We start from the raw sequence: 18,727 nt of genomic DNA on the forward strand, positions 1-18,727 counted from the left end.
TTGCTGGTCACTGGAGAGAAGAAGCCAACACACACCTCACTGCAACCTCCTTTCAGGTAGTTGTAGAAAGCAATGGGGTCTCCCTTCAGCTTCCTTTTCTCCAGGCTGAGCAGCCCCAGCTCCCTCAGCCTCTCCTCATAAGACCTGGTCTCCAGACCTCTAATCAGCCTAGTTGCCCTTCTCTGCACCCTCTCCAGCACCTCAACACCCTTCTCATACTATGGTGCCCAGAACTGCACACAGTGCTCAAGGTGCAGCCTCACCAAGGCTGAGTAGAGGGGCAGGACCACCTCTCTGGTCCTAAAATTAGTGTCCAGGATAGGAGCGATAAAACGCCTCAAAAAGGACTGCTCTCCGTGTCTGTGTAGCTGAGTGCCCAGTCTCTACGCTGCTGTTCCCTGGCCTCTTCTGGAAAGGCAATGGGCTGAACAGAGGCACTCAATACCTTGGATGTGGTCCAAAGGGCTGGATGTGGTCCAGCCAACCAGCTAATATTTAGAAATAATCTATAGAAAGCTTATGCAAAATGTGTGTAGTGCCTGCAAGTCTTGCATACCACGTGTTTCCTGTGGATGGACATTAGGAATTTCAACTATACTACCATCAGGAGAAATGTACTGATTTGCCACTGAATGAGGACTCAAGCAAAGAAACTCATTCCCTTGACAAAGGAAGAGATGAAATTTCTAGGGAGCAAAAATCAGAATCATGCTCAAGCCTGATATTACACAGCTGTGACAATACAGTTAGTGCTGTCAGACAAAGAGAGATACTGGAGTAATCATGGGTATTTCTGTGAAAACAACAGCTAACTACTTAGAGACAAATACAGAAATGCAGATACAATACAGAAAATTAATAAGAATGGAATAAAGAACAATGCCTGTGCAAAAATCCACAATACACCATCTTAAAAAGTTGCTGTCATTCTGGTCACTTAATTTCAGAAGAAATTAGCAAAACTGAAAAAGAATCATCATGTTGGTAGGCAGAGGAGGGAAGGAAACAACTTTAACAAATAGAGCAGGACCCTTCAACCTGGAAAAGAGAGTTTGGTGGAAGGCATTATATTGTGAAAGACATTGAATTAAATATGGAATTATTATTCTGTATTTTTTCAATATGGATGAATTAGGAGACTGGTGAAACTGCAAACCAAAAAGCAGCAAAGAAAATAAGACTTTTTTGTTTTGTTTTGTTGTTTTTTTTTCAGACAGCACATAAGTAAGTTGTGGAAACTAATTGTCACAGCAGGTAACAGATGCCATAACTATACATAAATTAACAACAATAAAAAAAGGCAAATTTGAAGAAAGCTCCATTGCGGAAGATCAAACAAAATTGTGCGGATGCAGCCTCTGACTCAGGAAATTGCTAAATGAGACATTGCCAGAAACCGGGAGGATATATTGAGGGAAGAATCACTCCATACTTGCCCTGTTCTTTTAGTGAAAAGTGGCAGAAATAGACAATGTCAGAGACCTTTGCTCTAACCCAAAATGGCTCTTCTAACAACAGCCTGAAATCTTCTAAGCTGGCAAGCATAAGACATTAATCAGACATAATTTCCCTGCCCTCTCCCTCCCCCACCCCTTCCGCCCACCCCCTACCCCCCGCATTCCCAAATATTATAGTGCTCCAAAGCAGTTCAAAATAAAGTTTAACTGATATATAGGCCTGTAAAATGTGGCAAGAGCCACAAGTATGTGCCTGGGAGTGGAAACTGGCTCTTTCTCTTGGAAAGCAGACAAGTGAGCAGGACACCAGCTAGGACATGAGTGACATGCATTGGGGAAAAAGAGTGTGGTGAGATAGCTGAGTAATGGGGGAGACCTGTGAGGCTTCACTGAACATTCTCAGAATGTCCTGTTTAGCTCTTTTTTCTAGATGAGGTGTGCAACTCACAGCCTGTTATCAGCTGTCAGTGATTACATAAGTAGATTCCTGGTTTTCATGCCTGCTTAGACAATACACACTTAAAAGTCTGCCCTGATCTTCATCATAGTACTTCACACCTACCCTTGGTGATAGTCAGTCTGGTCATCCTGACTATGTTTTCCATAGGACCAGGCTGATAAGTATTGTAATATCATCGGAACACAATTATAATGTCTTTGTAATTAAGGATGAGGCAAGCTGATTTATGTACGTCACTACCAATAGGAGGAAAGCTGATGTTGGTAAAGTTTGGGTTTGGCCTGAAGTGTCCCAGGATGGAAACAGCACTGTGTGCAGGGGGCTCTGGAGAAGCATGGACGCACTGTGGACTCATAGATGTAGAAACTGAGCTCTTTACCAACATATCTTAGGGGAGAATTTGTTGTCCCCTAGGATTTCTCTTGGCTAGACATCCACAAGGTCAAGATCGTAATCACTGGGTGTATTTTTTAAGGTTTGGTTTGCTTGGGGAAAAACAGTCCTTAAACCCACAGCACATGAGGAGCCAAAAGTGTTGAAATGCCTGCAAAAAGCATTACCAAACTAATGCTGGTTTCAGAAAGCCTGTGAATCCAAGAAATAGCATGAAACTCTGAACTGATGACTCTTCAAGGCTTAATCATCCCAAATTATAATTAAATCTAGCAGAGCAGGAAGGTTAGCATGGTGATGACCTAATCAGCAGAGGAGATAAAATGCATATATTGCCACTTATTACGTAGCCAAGCTTATCTGGTTCCTTTGTGTATGTATATTGACTTTTCAAGGTGATTAAATTTTGTTGCCTATTTGTTTACCCAAGGTAATTAAACCCCAAATGCCCCTACATATGAAAAAGGACAAGTGGTATCGTTCAGTGTTATTTTTCTGGGGGTTTTCTGAACCAAGAGTCAAAGAATATTGCCAGCATCCTCCAACAAAATTAAAATGAGAAAATTTGAGCAGCAAAATAGATACAACAACTGATCAGAAAAAAGAAAGAAAACAGTGAAATTGTTATTTTCACATTTTCAACATGATACACTTTTTTAAATTGGCATTCAAATCACTATTGACTCACTAGTTCAAATCACAGTTTTTTCAGTCCTTTCATTTTTATATGTATCATTTTCATTTTTAAATGTGAATAGCCTGAAAATAAGAAACATTCTTTCACCTCAAACAGTTGCTTTTTTGTTTTGTTTTGTTTTTGTTTGTTTGTTTGTTTTTCCCACTGAAAGCTAGAAAGTCTTCAGGTGTCCCAGATAACACAGTTTCTGATTTTTCCAGTTGGACTACTGAATCGAACACAAGTTTTCATTGCTTCTGGAGGAAAGGCTGCAAGATAACATTAGGCAGAAAATGTTTTAACCAGTGTAGTAAAATGACATCTGAAAAAAAGATACAAAGTTCTGTAGAAGTTGTAAAGGGCAATGGGGTTTTGCCCTTTATACAGGCTGCTATTCATATTTGTGCTCAACTAATAAAGATTGTTAAGAACAGTTTTAAAATACTTCCTTTTGAGACTGGTGAATGCTTTGCACAAGTGGGGATTATTGTTCCTAGGCAGGATCTCATCACATCATTAAGGTCATATTTTAGTTACTTCCCCTTAATGTACAGCAGCCGGGGCTGCATGTCGTGTGTGTGGTTGTGACTGTAATGAGCTGCATAAATAGAGCAAATAAAAGCCCAAAACAGAGGAGTTCTGTTTTAAAAAAAGACAAAGAATATGGGACTAGACTGACCACTAAGTGGGAAGCTTTATCTCCAGGCTTATGTCATTATGAAATCAGGATGTACAGCTCAGACAAAAATTTGTATTTATGTCTTATAAATGATAGAGCAAAAAAATTAGCTTGGAGGTAGATTAGATGCATGCTGCTTATAGAAATGTTTGATTTACAAATGAAAGTATAATGCTTGTTATTTGCTGTAGGAGCATAGTCTTATTTTGCTTTGCTGATGAGACTCAGAAATTATATTACTTCCTTATAAGGAAAGAAACACAGTGTTTTATTTTTATTTTTTATTTACAAAATAATCCCAGAGGACTTGACTTTTTAACATGACAAAAATATTTGAAAATAACAGAAAGGCAAAAGCCGATAAATACTTGAAAGTTTTCTTCCCCCTAAAACAGGAGTGAAGAACCTGTCAGTCTGGGCCAATGGCATGAGTTGCAAGTGTCTCGCACAGCAAAGAATGGTATCTTACAAGTGGACAAACAAAAGCCAGTGGAAGGGATGGCAGAGGTGAGCATATGACATGGGTTGTCATGAAAAGGGCTGTTAGACAAAAAATGGTTGCATTCTAAACAACCCAGGCTGCTCTTAAAGATCTTATGAGCTCAAAAAAGTGTACATGTTAGAGCATCATTTTCTTAAGCCCAAAACTGGAATTTTGCACAAGAAGTCTACCCTCTGAAGACAGGTATCCTTGTAAAGGCAGCTGAAATCACAACCTGACTGCTCTTGCCAGTGGACCTGGGGACTCACATTTTTGAGTTTGGTTCTCACAAGTTATTGAGGTTCTTTTCTTGATTGTTACTGGTTGTGGCTAATTCCTTTGAACAATGTGTGCTCTGTGAAAGGCAGTAACTGGAAAAGGATGAAACATCCTGTTATACCTCTCCCTGTATTGTGCTAAGAAGGAGGCTGAAAGAGAATTGTTTCTTTGGCTTTTCCTTCTAAATAAGTTTTCAGCACAGAGTAAGAGCTGGAATACCTAGACAGATGAAGGCTTGTATTCTATTCTTCACTCACTAAGACATCATAGTGAGTCAAGTGTTTAATAAGGTTAAATTTTGCACGTACCAAGCAGAGTATTCACTCTTAAGCACTCAAATGCATACACAGAGATGTTTTTTCATCCCAAGAACTTGAGGCTAGAACAGCTTAGAAAATGCTTTTTATTTTTTTCCCAGTAGAAGGTCTGGTTAGAAAACCAAACTCCAAATTCTGCTAGCAGAAGAATCTGTGAGATTTTCTGCAAACTGGGAAACTATTTAAAGCTTAGACTTTTCTTGAGGAAATTAAAAAGATTGAAATTCTGTTTTCCTGTCAAGAAACCAATTGATTGGGAAACATTCAAATGAAGCAGTTGAGATTTCTTTAGATAGATGGGTCAAGATAGATGAGATTTTTTTTTTTTTTTTTCCTCCAAGTGCTGCATTGCAGGTGGACAAAGAGTTGTCTGGAAGCTCCCAATGAAGAAATCACAGGAGCTTCTGCAGGACTGGAGTTACACAGCTAATCTATTCTTACACCTGCCAGTTCACTCCATGTCACTGACTAGTCCCATTAGGTATCCTGAGCTTCTGGTATTTGCTTCTGGTAGCTAATGCAAACTTAATGTTTCTTCCATTTAACCCCACATCTTGCAATGGATTAGCTTTGCAGATGTTGGAAAGATTAAGCGAGTCTCTGGACTTTATTCTGGTTTTAAAATTATGAACCTTGTTCTGGTTCTAGATTCACGTTTTTGTCCCTCATGTAATTGCAAATACAGCTAGACGTGCAGTTAGAAGGCAAAATCAGTCAGTCTCCTCTCTCCTCTTTCTTCCTTCAGTATTCCAAGTTTAAAATACTTGAGATTTTTCAGCTAGTTCTGATTAGGATAAAACACCGTCAGTAGAGTGTCCTACAATGGATTTATTGAGAGAATTGTACAAAGAAGTGCAATTAACAGAATTAAAGAGGCATTAATCTAACCTAATGTAAGCTAATCTGAAGATACAATCATGGCTCCATCTACTCTATGAAAACGTTTTCCTTTTGCTTCTTGCAGGGGGCTTTTACACAGATTAAGTGCAGCTCTGAAATATTTATTGGTGGAGTCCCTAGTTATGATGCTGTGAAGAAGAACTCTGGGATCCTCAGGCCCTTCAGTGGGAGCATCCAGAAGGTATGTGCCCAGAGTAACACTGGAGATATTTATTTCCATCTCACTTAGTATGCACTTCAGGTGAAAACCTGCCCTTATGTTACTGTCAATATTCAAAATAATCCAACATTTCATCTCAGGAGCCCACCAGAAAGTACTTAAACACATCCTTCACAGTAAAAAGTCATTCAGATGTTAATAGGCAGTAAATATTACCACTGCTATAATTTTCATACTGTACTATTATGTGATCAGTAGCCAATAAGGGATCAAGTTCAGAATGATGCAAGAAGCTGTATCAAGATGAGAAGCTTCAAAGTGCCCTTCAGCAATCATATATAAATAAATCAACAGAAGAAATGCTCGAAGACTTCAAGATGTGCACACTAAGACAGCTAAATGTCTGAGGTAACCAAAACAGTAAAGAGTGAAAAAGAAGCTGCAAAAGCTATAGTATTCTTGTACCATGCAGTAGGTAAAAACCTTACTGCCTTCCCCTCTCTACAATTTTCAATTGGGCACATGAATGAAGGAGATCTTTTCCATCGTTGTCAGACTTCAGGGATGATATTCCAGTGGGGCCAGCTCTGCATGGGTGCAATTCTCTTCTGGAGAACAAATCTGTAAGTTTATTGGTCCTAATAAGTAATCAAAAGAAAACTCAAAACTCAAACCAACATTTTCTCTCCCTGGATTAGTCATATTTGAAATAATTTAGATAAAGCTGAAAGAAGGGCCCTGAATCCTGGGAGTTTTAAATGACTGGAAATAGGATATACAGTTGTAAGAGTGGAGGCTTGTTAATCACTGGAACATCATAACTGTAAGTTAAAAAGAGGCTGAAAAGGTAGTGGAGCCCTCACTGGTCCATCTTTATGTCAAGACTGGATGCTTTTTGCTGTTGAACCTGTTCAATGCTGTTTGAAACCAAATATATTGACTTGATACAATCTCTTCTCCCTAGCAAGTCCCCCTAAAGTCCATCATCTGAGTTACACAGGAGCCAGAGTAACAGGCCATTCTCATTTCTGGCTTTAAAAAATGTATCTTTGTGAAAACAGTCTTCTTCTTGTCATGTAGCTCAGATCAGAAGTTGTATCCACACATAAACTCTTTGCCAAGATATCAGTTGAGGTTATAAAAAGTGTCAGTTTATATTGGAGAACATATGTTGTTGACACATACAGAAAATCCCAACATTTAACAATTCTCTTTAGTTTATATACAAACAGTTTTGTGAATACATTAATAATGTTTTTTCATCCATTCTTGGATCTCTAGCTTCTTTCAGGCAAGAAGAGATCCCAGAAAGCAACAGAAAATGTGAAAAACAAGCTGTTCTCTTAGTATTTCTGTTGTCAACACTTGTCTCCTGGTGGGTTTCCTGTGCTCAGAAATGCTTTCCCTCAACAGCGCTGATCTAATTTTACAATCCTAGCTCAGAGCTCCGCTGGCGTTCAGACACAATGGGTAAATCCTACACAGCGTCACACCATATGCAGGTTGCCTAAGTCTGTGTCACAAAACATAATATAAATTCATCTCCAGCTGGTCAGGGTGAGCAACATAATGAGTTGGACTGCTGCAGCTGGAAAATACTCATCACAAGATATAGGTTTTTTGGCAAAAATTTACAGTTACCTTTGTCTGAGGTCTTTTAGAGAAGTCTTCTGACTAGAACTGCACTACTGAAAGTTTGGAGGGCTTTAGTATGAATTTATTATTAATATTAATTATTTATATTTTATTTTACTTACCTCATAGATTATCTTGAATGACCGGGCAATCGATGTAAAACAAGATTTCACTTTTGGAGTCAACCTAGCAAATGCTGCCCACCCTTGCGTGAGCTCCCCATGTGCAAATGGAGGCACCTGCGTTCCCAAGAAAGACAGCTATGAATGTGACTGTCCGCTGGGTTTTGATGGGCAACACTGCCAAAAAGGTAACCATGACTGCATTTCAATCCAGCAGTCTGGAGGTGATCCCAAAAATGAGAGGTTTAGCACCTACAATTGCTGCTATACATGACCCTTGAACTGGAAATTAGAGCTCCCTTTGAATATCCCACATACCCAGGGAAGAATTTGTTTTGTTATTTAGGAATGTGGTAACAGTTATCCCAGCAGCCTGGTATCTGGTTGTTTGTGGTAGCCAACATGAGCATACACTTCATACATCTTCCTAATGATTCAGTGCTATACAAAGGGGGAATTCCTTCCAATGTACTCCAGCCAGTGATTGTTGTGTCCTGATGCATGAGTATTAATAACCCATGTAATTTTATCCTCCCTGGGGCTCACAGCAAGCTCTGTTCTCGTATACAGAAAGGTCTAGTCCTTTTTTAGTCACTGACTACTCTGATGCTAATTTCACAATCTACACAAACCCTGCTCTGGTATGGTAATAGAGACCACCAAGGAGGAAAATCTGCACATTATTCTTCCCTTAGAGCCACTGTAATAGTTCAAATTACAGATTCCGGATTACATGGTGTTAAAAAATACACCTTGGGTTACTCCACTAGATGGAGATGTTTGCCTACTGTCAGGCTTGATTTTAAGTAATCCCTAAGGGAAGATTTTGTAATACAACAGCGAACTCCGTTCAAAAGAACTTACTGACATGATTGTCTTCACCCACTCCTTCATTTCTCCCAGGACACATTTTTAAGTTAGAAGTAATGGTTTTGGTTAAATTGTGATGAGCAGATTGGCCTTTTCTTAAAAAAAAAACCAAACCAACCAAACAAAAAAAACCCAAACCAGTATCTTAGAACAAAACCATTTTATTAAAATGCAATGCAAGAAATCCATTTGCTTACGTTGTTGTGGTCTAAGTAACAGCTGGAGCAACATCATTTATCGTAGCTTCTCTGTGGGGAGGAGAGAGAATTGTGCTTTTGGCTTTTTAGTTAGGTGCACGGTGCCAGGCTCCTGACTTCAAGTTGGTATCTGCAGCAGTACCGGGATCTCCAAGGCCAGTCAGAGCAAGTGGATGCTTTGCAGCTTGGGTGTGTGACAGCCTGACTATTCAGTGGGCACTTGTGTGTTGGTCAGGCCACAGCTCCTCACTGCTGGTCTGCTTCTGAGCTGTCCTGAGCCCTGAGAGCAGAGTGTGAGCTGCCTGCTGCCACTGCAGCCTGGTGGCAGTGGCAGTGTTGCCCCTGGCCTGCATGCCACTGCTCTGCTCCCTGGAATTCCACTGCTTTGCTCCCCAGTGTCACCCCAGGGGGTGCACTGCCACTGGGAGACAGCCTGAAGCCCCTTGTGCCTTTGGCTTAGACTGAATCCTGGGGTTTGATTTCTATGTGTATCCGACCTTATCTCAGATCTAAAACTGGCCAAAAGCACAAGTCATCTGTCTTCTGTTCTGCTGCCTGTGGCTGCCGTTCAGGTGCTTTCAATGTCCTCCTGCACTGGTGCCAAAAGTCCAGGTTTTTGCAGATGGATGTGCAGAGAGCATGGATGTCTCTCCTCCTGAAACTCAGTCCAGGACAGCTTTGATGAACCTGGAGCACATTTTTCAAAATAATCCTTACCTGTGTCTCTTCACTTGGGTGTAGACACAGCTAAGGCAGGATTCACACATGTGCCCCCTCCTCCTTCAGCGCAGGATTTTGGTTAGAGCACTTAGAGAGTATGTGAGAGGCTGAAGGTGCATTCTCCATCCTGTGGCCTAGTGCGCTGCTGTATCCCCAAACCCTGAAAAAAAAAAAGTTATTGAGAGGAACTGCAGCTCATTCTCCAAAATTACACGTCACTTACAAAACAACTTAAATCATACTGGTATGTGGTGTATGAGATACTGATTAATATCATAATGGATCATTGGCCTAGGATTCAATAGAATTTCTGCTGGCATTGCTGGGATTTTTATCTTCTGTATAAACTGTGGGGAGTGTTAAACTATAAATTCTTTATACTTAGTTATAAAGTAGAACGGTGACCTGTTGCTTTCCCCTGATTAGAGCTGGTCCTCAGATAAACCATGATGAATCATGAGGAACTGAAAACTAGAACTGTGGTTTTTGGTGCTGGTCCTACCTGTCTGCATCTTTGTGTGTTTTGAGCAGGCAAATATAAATACTTGGGCAAAACATTAATAAAAGAGTGCTGCCTTCATAGATGGTTATAACTGCCTATGCAAAAGGGAAGTGGGGATCAAGCATTTTTGGAAAAGTGGGCATGAAACTGGACTGTCACTGGAAGGAAGACTTTTATGCTACAGAAAAATAAAACCAAAATGTTCTTGTTTTATTTTGTGCTGACTCATTGCAGAGTGTGGAAGTTACTGCCTGAACAGTAAGTACTGCAAATAATTCGAAAAGTGCTCTGTCATTGTGTGTCTGTGTCTGCTCTAGCAAGGTGGATACTGGATTTCCATTACGCCTAGCAAGTTTCTGTTATTAAGCAAATATATTTATGGGATTATATAGTACGTCCTTAAACCTTGTTCATTGATATTTTAAACTACATCCAGACAAATGCAGAGCTGATCCTTATATTGACAAAGCAGGGGGGCCAGGCAGCTGACTGAGCGCTTTGTAGGGGTAGGTGCTGCTTCAGGCTGCCCTGCAGTTCAGAGTTCAGCACTGACTCATGAGAGCTTTGGTGCCTCTCAGTCAAATGATGAGCAGGGAGGGAGTGAAGGTGTTCAGTCCTAATTGTCTTTACTGCACCTGTTCCCTTCCAGTTGTGAAGCTGCTGCATGCATCAAGGGTGTTGCTGAAATTGCTTTCTGTGGCCAAATTCAGTGCAGTAAGTAAAGAGCAAGCAGAGATAAATGTCCATCAAGCTCCATGGCAGAAAATGGAGTGCTAGAGCAAGCACCAGGGTTGCTGCACAGCCTGGGCACCTTCTGCCAAAGACAAGGGCAGCAGGGCTCTAATGCTGGTCTGGAATGTGATGGGGGAAGAAGGGCTTCTTTTATGGTCTCCTGCCATCTGCTGTGATCAGAGACTGTTCAGTGCAGAAAGCATCAGGCCCGGTGAGGATTGTCTGGCTGAGTGTAACACAACTTTTGCAGCTGTCCACTGATGCCGGCAGGCTGCAGGCTGTGGACCGCCTGTGGTGGTTTCTTTAGATGCATTATGCAGCTTTCCTGATTTCAGCATGGTTGAAAACGGGCATTTTTCACTATCTAAAACTCTCAGTCTCGGCACTTAGAGCTAACTTTCATGTTGCCATTCTGGGCTGCTGAACTACACCAATTGTTGCATATATGTGTTACAGTGAGCTCTTAAAGCCCAGCCAGCCTCTGCATTGCACGAAGAAATCAAGCATCCATGCCCTGGAGAGCTCGAAATTTATATAGATGGGATTAGTTGTGGGTTGCAGGGATTAGTTCTCAAGAAGCAAATAGGATGAAGGCAGCTATTTTAAGGAATTTCTGAAACTGGCTTATATGAATGCAGCAGTCAGTGAAGAGAGATCAGCAGTGAACTGTAGGATGTTCACTCAAAAGAAAATCTGTTCAGGCCAATGCTCATAGCCTGCCAAACTCAATGTATGCAGGATATTCAGTGATTTATATCACACATCTGAGTTATTTTGCCAAAGTTTTCTCTGTGGGCTGCAGTACACTAGCTCCAGGTCTGGTTGCAAGGTGCACTGCTATCCCATCAGCTGTACAGCACAGCTGTACAAAGGGCTGTCCCTAGAGAAATGGGAGATGATGTGTGGGACACCAGTGAGGTCTGAGAACAACATCCAAGGGAGCACTGCAACATGTCAAATGTACACATGAAGAGGCTTTGCAGCCTCTGTCACACAGTCTTCAGCATAGTCAGTCTTGCTTCCAATAGACCTAAAGGAATTAGGGGGAATCTACATGGCCTCCTTGGAGTTAGCCTTCCCCTGCACTGCTGCCCAGGGGTAAGCCCTGTGTGGCAGCAGCTGCTCTGTGCAGTCACATACTTGAAAGGAGAAAATGGGGAGCTCACAGGTTGCCTCTTCTGCCCTCCAGCCTTGCTTTGCACTGTTGAGAGGTCCCAGCATGTGCTCTGCATGTGGTGCTCCACTGGGAGCTGGGGAGGAATTTCTTAGACTAAGAACAGAGGCTGGTTAATGCATAAGCTTTGGCAGGAGGGTGGCTTGGACTGCATGGAGAATCAAGGAATGTGGAAACAGGGATAAAAATAAAATCTGCAGTGTTTTCCCAGTACTATATACTTTACTGTGCTAATGTTTACTGTGGAGCAATACATGAGACCCATGACATTAAAGCTGTAAGTAAGGCACTGTTGGCTGTTTAAATTGCAACTACTGTCTTTACATTTGGGTATGAACTGGACGTTCCGTTCTTTGCTACCGGCCTGTAGCAGGCAATGCTGTAATCTTGTCTGTGTTTTTCTTCCATTTCCATGTCAGTTAAATGACACTCATATTTGTTTTTTAATTTACTTTTCAGCCATTACTGAAGCAATTGAAATCCCACAATTTATTGGTCGCAGTTACCTCACGTATGATAACCCAGATATCCTGAAAAGGTAAAGTATCTCTTGGGAACCTAAACATGCTGTTTGTTAACCATTATAATGCTAGGATCATCATGTGGGAGGATGTTGTATATTAAACTGTTTGAAGCTTTACCATATTTCTAAATACCAGGAAAAAAAATCTCTATGCATATGCTTATGGCTCAGTCTATTATAATATCTGAGCATTTTCCACCCTTTAAAAAGTAGCATGCACAGGCTACATCTGATATGGAGAAGGACTGGTGTCTGCTTTCTGAGAGCAAAGAACAGACAAACAGAGCTGATATCTGTGAAGACATGAAGTATTTTAAGTCCTGGTTTAGTCTAGAATTTAGGTCTTCAAACTTCTTTTTGGCTGCTTCAAGATGTTCAAATTTCAGAAAATTTTGGGTTGTTATAACAAATGCATCAATCTCTATTTCAGGCACTAGGTAGGGGAGGCTTTACTGGCAGGTTGGTTCCTCTGACCTACCAGGACTTTCTGATTTGTGCTTTCTTATGCTTCTTCCACTGGCTTCTGAGGGCAGCAAACCTACTGGACTGGATTTCACACTAGACTTGGGGAGAAAAAGTATTTTATCTTATTTGTGTGGAATAATCCAGTAGCTATTGCTTTTGGGATTCTGGAGGACCAAGTTAAATTCCCCCTCTCTGAAATGCTGGAAATGGAGATGAGAACCAGAGTGTCTCACACATCAGCACGTAGGCAAATTGCAAGGCATTAACCAGCAAGACCAGCAGAGACGAAATAGTGCCATCATCTTTCTGGTTTGTTTGAAAGAGCACTGTCCCAGTTCAATATTTTACTACTATTTCCTTCTTCTCTACGTAAAAACAGGGTATCAGGATCAAGAACAAATGTGTTCATGAGGTTTAAAACCACAATGAAGGAAGGTCTTTTGATGTGGAGAGGAGACAGTCCCATGCGACCAAACAGTGATTTCATTTCTCTAGGCCTTCAAGAAGGAGCACTAATATTCAGGTAAACTGTCACTCCCTTTTTTTTTTCTTTTTTTTTTTTTTTCTGCATGCACTACAATCAGTGCTCAAAGGGATCTCCACAACACATCCAGTGCACTTGTCCATTGGTATAGTGGGAGACAATTGCATCAAAGTTCTGTTCAGTGATGAGCCCTGTTGTTCTCTGGGAAAGGATGTGAGCTGAAAAGACAATGTGCTGTCAGGTTAGCATCATTCCCTCTCCCTCCCTTCCAATTTTTAGAGCATCAGATTTTTAGTATGGTTTTCCAAAAGTCACCCCATGAGGGTACAAGTGCTGTCAGTAACTCTCCTCTCCCCTTGAAGCCCCTGCTATCTCAGTTAAGCAGAGCAGGTGTAGGGTGTGAGGAGTGAGCAGTTGAGGAAGGATGCCCTGCTGATGTCTGTACTGACTGCAGAATCACTCTTCACCAGAGGGTGCACCTTCTCAAACCTCCAGATATCCAACTTGTGACACAAACCCAGCTGGCACCAGGCCAGGCATTGCTACAGCCAACATCCACAGAACTTGTTTAAGAAAAAAATAATATTACGGTAAAAAGCTGAAACCGGGGAGTGTTGGGAAATGTCTGAACTCATGTTCTCTCTCTCCAGAATTGCTTTCTCCCTTGCAGACACTTAGGCAAACTGCTATTTTTTGCAGGTTTTTTTGGGGGAACTCCTGCCTTTTGAAAGCCGTATCTTTGCTCATGATACCCTTTTAGGTCATGTAAGACAAATACTGCAGCAGCAAACTACAAAAATTATTACAGACTGTTGTGTGACACCTGATCAAATGACAAAGATTTTGTTAATAGTTTAGGCTAATTTGAAACTACCTGGTGCTGTTTGCTACCATGGACACAAGAACAAAGTTACATGTTGGGGCCCTAGCTGTGCTGAATGATTATGAGAAACTTTAGATAACAAGAGAAACAGTGAAGGCCATTCAGTGGGAACTAGTTAGTGAAGGTCATGTACAGCAGTCGGGTAGTGGGGTAAACAGGATGGGGGGCTGGACAAAGGGTTTGGAGTCGGGACCAATCAAAAGGGGAATGGGGACGTGTAAACAGTGTGTACTAACCAATCAAGAGCCTTGCTCTGCCACGTGGACGGCGTACACGCTGTCCTGAGACTATATAATCTGCACGCAGCCTAATAAACATGGACTGAATCTACATCATATTGGTGTGTCATGTTCTTTCCCGGCTTGCCATGGAAACTGGACCTTGGCAGTTACACTTTTATATTTAAAATATTTATTTAAAACTGGGGAGTTTTGTGTGGTTTTCTATGGTTAACTTTGCAAAAACTCTTAGCTTCCTCACTGACTCTGCAGAAATGGTGCATTTTTAAAATGTCACTGGGATAAACTGTCTTTCCAAGTTGGTGGGTAGTAAATGGCCAATCTATTCTGTCTGTTTTCTAGGCACAGTTCATTTTTATTAGGGTTGTTGTTATCTCCAAATGATGAAGATACAGAAAGATTTTAGACCAGAACAGCCAAATTTTATTGAAATATCTGTACCTTCCACACACATTTAGGAGGGTGTAAAATTTAAGACCCCAAATAAAAACTCTGATGATGAAAAAGAGCACTGAAGTAGATGGTGAAGAGCAAATGCAGAAAAACCTACCAGCCTATCCAAATTCTTCTGTAGCTCTCAACCTAGACTAATATCTGACTCCTGGGAAAAAAAAAGATGCTTGTTTGAGACTCAGTCTTTTGGGGAGGAGTGAAATTTTGAACAACTATTTTGTTCTGAGCAGCTGACAATTCAAATGTGCTATTCTCGAGTACCTAACCCTGGCCATGAACTTAATTCCTGGTTCAGTCTTTTCTGAAGAGATTATGTTGGCTTTATATTCCCAAGCTTCGTGCAGACAAATCCAGCAGCTCAGGCTAATTCATCCTGCTTATTTAGGCAGCTAAGCACCCAATAGCTCACTGTGGTGTAGCATTTACTTCTCCTTTGTGAAGGTTTGCTGAGGTTTCTGGGACCAGAAATTAAGATGTCTGAAGTGTAACCATGATGGGCATGTTTTATCTGCTCAGTAATTTTAGTAGCAACAAACAAAAAGAAGTAATGAGAGCTGCAACTGAAGTAGGGAACTTCATTATTATCTGTATTTATTTATTAGGCTTCATCGTTTTTAGCAACACAGGTCTCAACCTTCCCTATAGTTCAGATGATTTGCAGATTTGTTATAGATCACACACTTATTTTCTCTTGTAATAGTTTATTTATTTATTGTGTTTGCAACGTCCCACTGGTCTCACCCATTAGGCCAAAGGTCTGTAGGTCACTGACCTTCATAACCTCCTGTTTTGGAGAGGAAGTGACATGCAGAAGACCCCCTCCTTGCTCCCATGGGATGGCGTTGATGTTATTCACTCTAGCTGAGGCAGGAGGGAGTTTTGCATGTTCCTCTGTGAGCCTGACTCACACCACTGCTGAGCCTCCAAAGGACTCTTTACCAGTCTCTCCAAAGTGCGAGCTGTGAAGGTTGTTCTTGAGCTGAGCAGGTGAATGGGGCACAGAGTAAGGAGGTCTGAGAAAGCTGGCAGGCAGACAGTCATTGTAAGGGACACAATACAATTTTAATGCTTTTTTTATTATTATTTGTAGCTACAATTTGGGCAGTGGCATTGCTTCCATCATGGTGAACGGCTCTTTCAGTGATGGCCGGTGGCACAGGGTCAAAGCTGTTCGGTAAGTGGTCGTGCTTCATCTGGGAGGGGTTTTGGAGCCACTCTGCCATTAAAGGTACTGGCTGGCATGTCTGGATGTTGGTCGGGTGTGAATCTCTGCCACTCCATGCTCTCACATCGCTGAGGAGTTGAACTGTTAGCAACTTGGCTGTTTCAGGATGATGTACACAAAGATTATTGTATTAGAGGTGACAGTGCCAACTCTGAAACTCAGCACAGCTTGAGGCAGGCTGCCAAAGTCATGCAGTGCTATTCTGGGGTTGTGACAGACAGTCTCTTAAGCCCATTCCATTTGGGTTAAGAGTGCTTTTCTTCAATGTCTGCATTTTGAAATTCCCTAGTGAGCGTTTTGCGTGCTGGCACAAGCACTGGAGCACAGACAGTATATGCCTACGTTTTCTATTTGGAGGAGGTGCAGACATCTTGCAGTGTATATATAACTCATATTTATAACTCATTACCTCATGGGAGGCGACTGTGCCCAGCAGGGAAAGCATGCATCCTTCTCTTCATGGGATATCAGTTCCCTGGAAATTACAAGCTAACATTAGCTCAATGTGTCACCAAATTGAGAACAGGAGCCCATCATATGGCTCTTTTGTCAATGCAGTTATTGACCACGTATAAAACAGAAGTGGCCTAAAAGCTCTAGGAGGAAACAAAACTACTTCCAGGTATGTTCTACCTTAGCTTGCCCGTTTCTTCCTTTCTGTTGAAGCTTCTGCTGTTGACTCGTTATATTACATCTGATCTTTATCAACACAGCAGAACCTATCCATCCTCCCTGAGATGTACAATCTACTTATTTCTCAGTTTTTTCTCCTCTGCAAATGTGTCCTTCCATTGGACATCTTCCACTCTTTGCAGGTCTCTGACATCTCCCACCTTTTGCAGGTCTCTGACATCTTAGTCCCTGTAAAAAGAAAAACCACACTAAAGGGTCTGGATTGCCATAGCAAACTGCTGGTTCTGCAGTCCCAAGACTTTCCCAGGAACACTCCCAAGCACTGAATCATTCTGCTCTCCTGGTGATGGGGAGATGCTGCTGCTCATCTTCCCTCTTGGTTGTAAGCTGGATGCATGAGAGAGGTTTGTTTCTCCTTTCAGGGATGGACAGTCTGGCAAAGTAACTGTGGATGATTATGGTGCCAGGACTGGTAAATCTCCTGGGAAAATGAGGCAGTTAAATATCAATGGAGATCTCTATGTGGGTGAGTGTTCACCGTTCGTGTTCAGGACCCAGGAGCATTTTTGTGTTTGTGGGGCTGACTGCAAGGCAGGGAGGACATCCCAGCTCTGTCCATGTCAAGGTGAAGGTCTCTGGTCCTCCACAGCCTGTTTTTCATAGGGAAGCATCTTGGGGTGGGATGGGTAGACTGGTATGAGAAAGGCCCAGCACCACTGAGTGCACTCTGGTACCTCCAGCAGGTACAGAGGGAAACAGTGAGTGTCTACTGTGAACCCCTCACCTTATTGAGAATCTGGGCACAGCTTATTCAGCTCTTACTGATGCTTTGATTTCTGCAATAAATAATAATTATCCTAGTTAATAATTATTATCTTCTGCTTATCCCCTCTGTACTTTCAAGTGCTTAAAAACTGTATTAATAAACCCCAACAAACTAAACCAAACACAAAACCACAGAGGAATGTGTAAGTTAAAGTTAACTTTTGAGGTGCACTAGGAAGGCTAATGGCATTACTGGGCATGCAGTGTGCCAAGAAGGAGCAGAAACCCATGTTAGTAAAGAGTTTCTCATCACTGCCTTTCCCCCAGGTGGCATGAAGGAAATAGCCCTGCAGACAAACAGGCAGTACATGCGGGGCCTGGTGGGCTGCATCTCCCACCTCACACTTTCAACCGACTACCACATCTCACTGGTGGAGGATGCTGCCGATGGGAAGAACATCAACATGTGTGGGACCAAGTGACAAGAGAGGAATCCCGGTGCCGAGGACCTGTCGTGTGCTTGTGTGTGTGGCTGAGTGTGAGCTGGCTGCCACTGCCCTCTCTGGGTGACCCACCTTTGCCATCTGGGAAGGTGACAGAGCCAAAGGGAAATCCTGAAAAAAAACCCCAAAAACCTCTCCACTCCTCTGCTGATCAAACAAAACCGAATATTTTGTGTAGGAACCCATCCCCTCTACCCACTGAATGTTTAGTGAACCCTAAAGGTTGTGCATTGGTGCAAATGGCAAAGAAGTGTGTGATGTTATGAGTAGCTCAGTGACTGTGTTGTGGTCCATTGGTTATCTTGTGTAATACCAGAGAGCAGTCCTGAAACACCTGCACTCATCCCACTCTGCAGTGGTATGACTGTTGTTCAACAAATATACCATGAGACAATGTATCTATGCATTCAAATGTATGTCCTGGAACAAGCAGTTCTCCTTATCTGATTTACCTAAGTTATGTTTCATCCTGTGCAAATAACATCTACAGTGACTGGTTTCAAATATTGTTGTTTGTCGAGAAGGAAAGTTCTTAAAGTCTACTTTTTTATTACAGGCAACAAAATCAATGAATCAATTTTGTAGAAGTAATTTTATACTTGTATATTTTTTATAGCAGCAGCAGATCTGCTTACATGGTATAACTTTTAACATTTAGGTGTACTACACAATTAGCTCTTTGCACTCTTACCTAAAAATAGCAAAGTGACCTGTGGTTTAAATTTGTTATACAAAAAGCTTAATGTCTGTACTATACAGTTCTGATGGGGATATTTGTGACTTATGACCAGTTTTAAATT

General features: G+C 41.7%; 1 protein-coding gene across 2 annotated transcripts in view; it reads left to right on the forward strand.

Moving 5' to 3' along the window:
* The window catches only part of EGFLAM (EGF like, fibronectin type III and laminin G domains), a 76,697-nt gene extending 58,266 nt beyond the window's left edge, over positions 1-18,431 (forward strand). Inside the window, exons 16-24 of one of the 2 annotated variants that reach the window (XM_051643270.1) lie at positions 4,061-4,172; positions 5,707-5,823; positions 7,567-7,747; positions 10,083-10,106; positions 12,214-12,292; positions 13,122-13,265; positions 15,892-15,975; positions 17,082-17,185; positions 17,752-18,431. In XM_051643270.1, coding sequence (XP_051499230.1) covers positions 4,061-4,172; positions 5,707-5,823; positions 7,567-7,747; positions 10,083-10,106; positions 12,214-12,292; positions 13,122-13,265; positions 15,892-15,975; positions 17,082-17,185; positions 17,752-17,906 — 1,000 coding nt within the window. In that variant the 3' untranslated portion in view covers positions 17,907-18,431. The remainder of the gene's footprint in view (positions 1-4,060; positions 4,173-5,706; positions 5,824-7,566; positions 7,748-10,082; positions 10,107-12,213; positions 12,293-13,121; positions 13,266-15,891; positions 15,976-17,081; positions 17,186-17,751) is intronic. The other variant, XM_051643271.1, reaches the window with a different exon arrangement.
* The last annotated feature ends 296 nt before the right edge of the window (positions 18,432-18,727 follow it).

The sequence above is a fragment of the Apus apus genome, chromosome Z (assembly GCF_020740795.1).
Source record: "Apus apus isolate bApuApu2 chromosome Z, bApuApu2.pri.cur, whole genome shotgun sequence".
Taxonomy (NCBI): Eukaryota; Metazoa; Chordata; class Aves; order Apodiformes; family Apodidae; genus Apus; species Apus apus.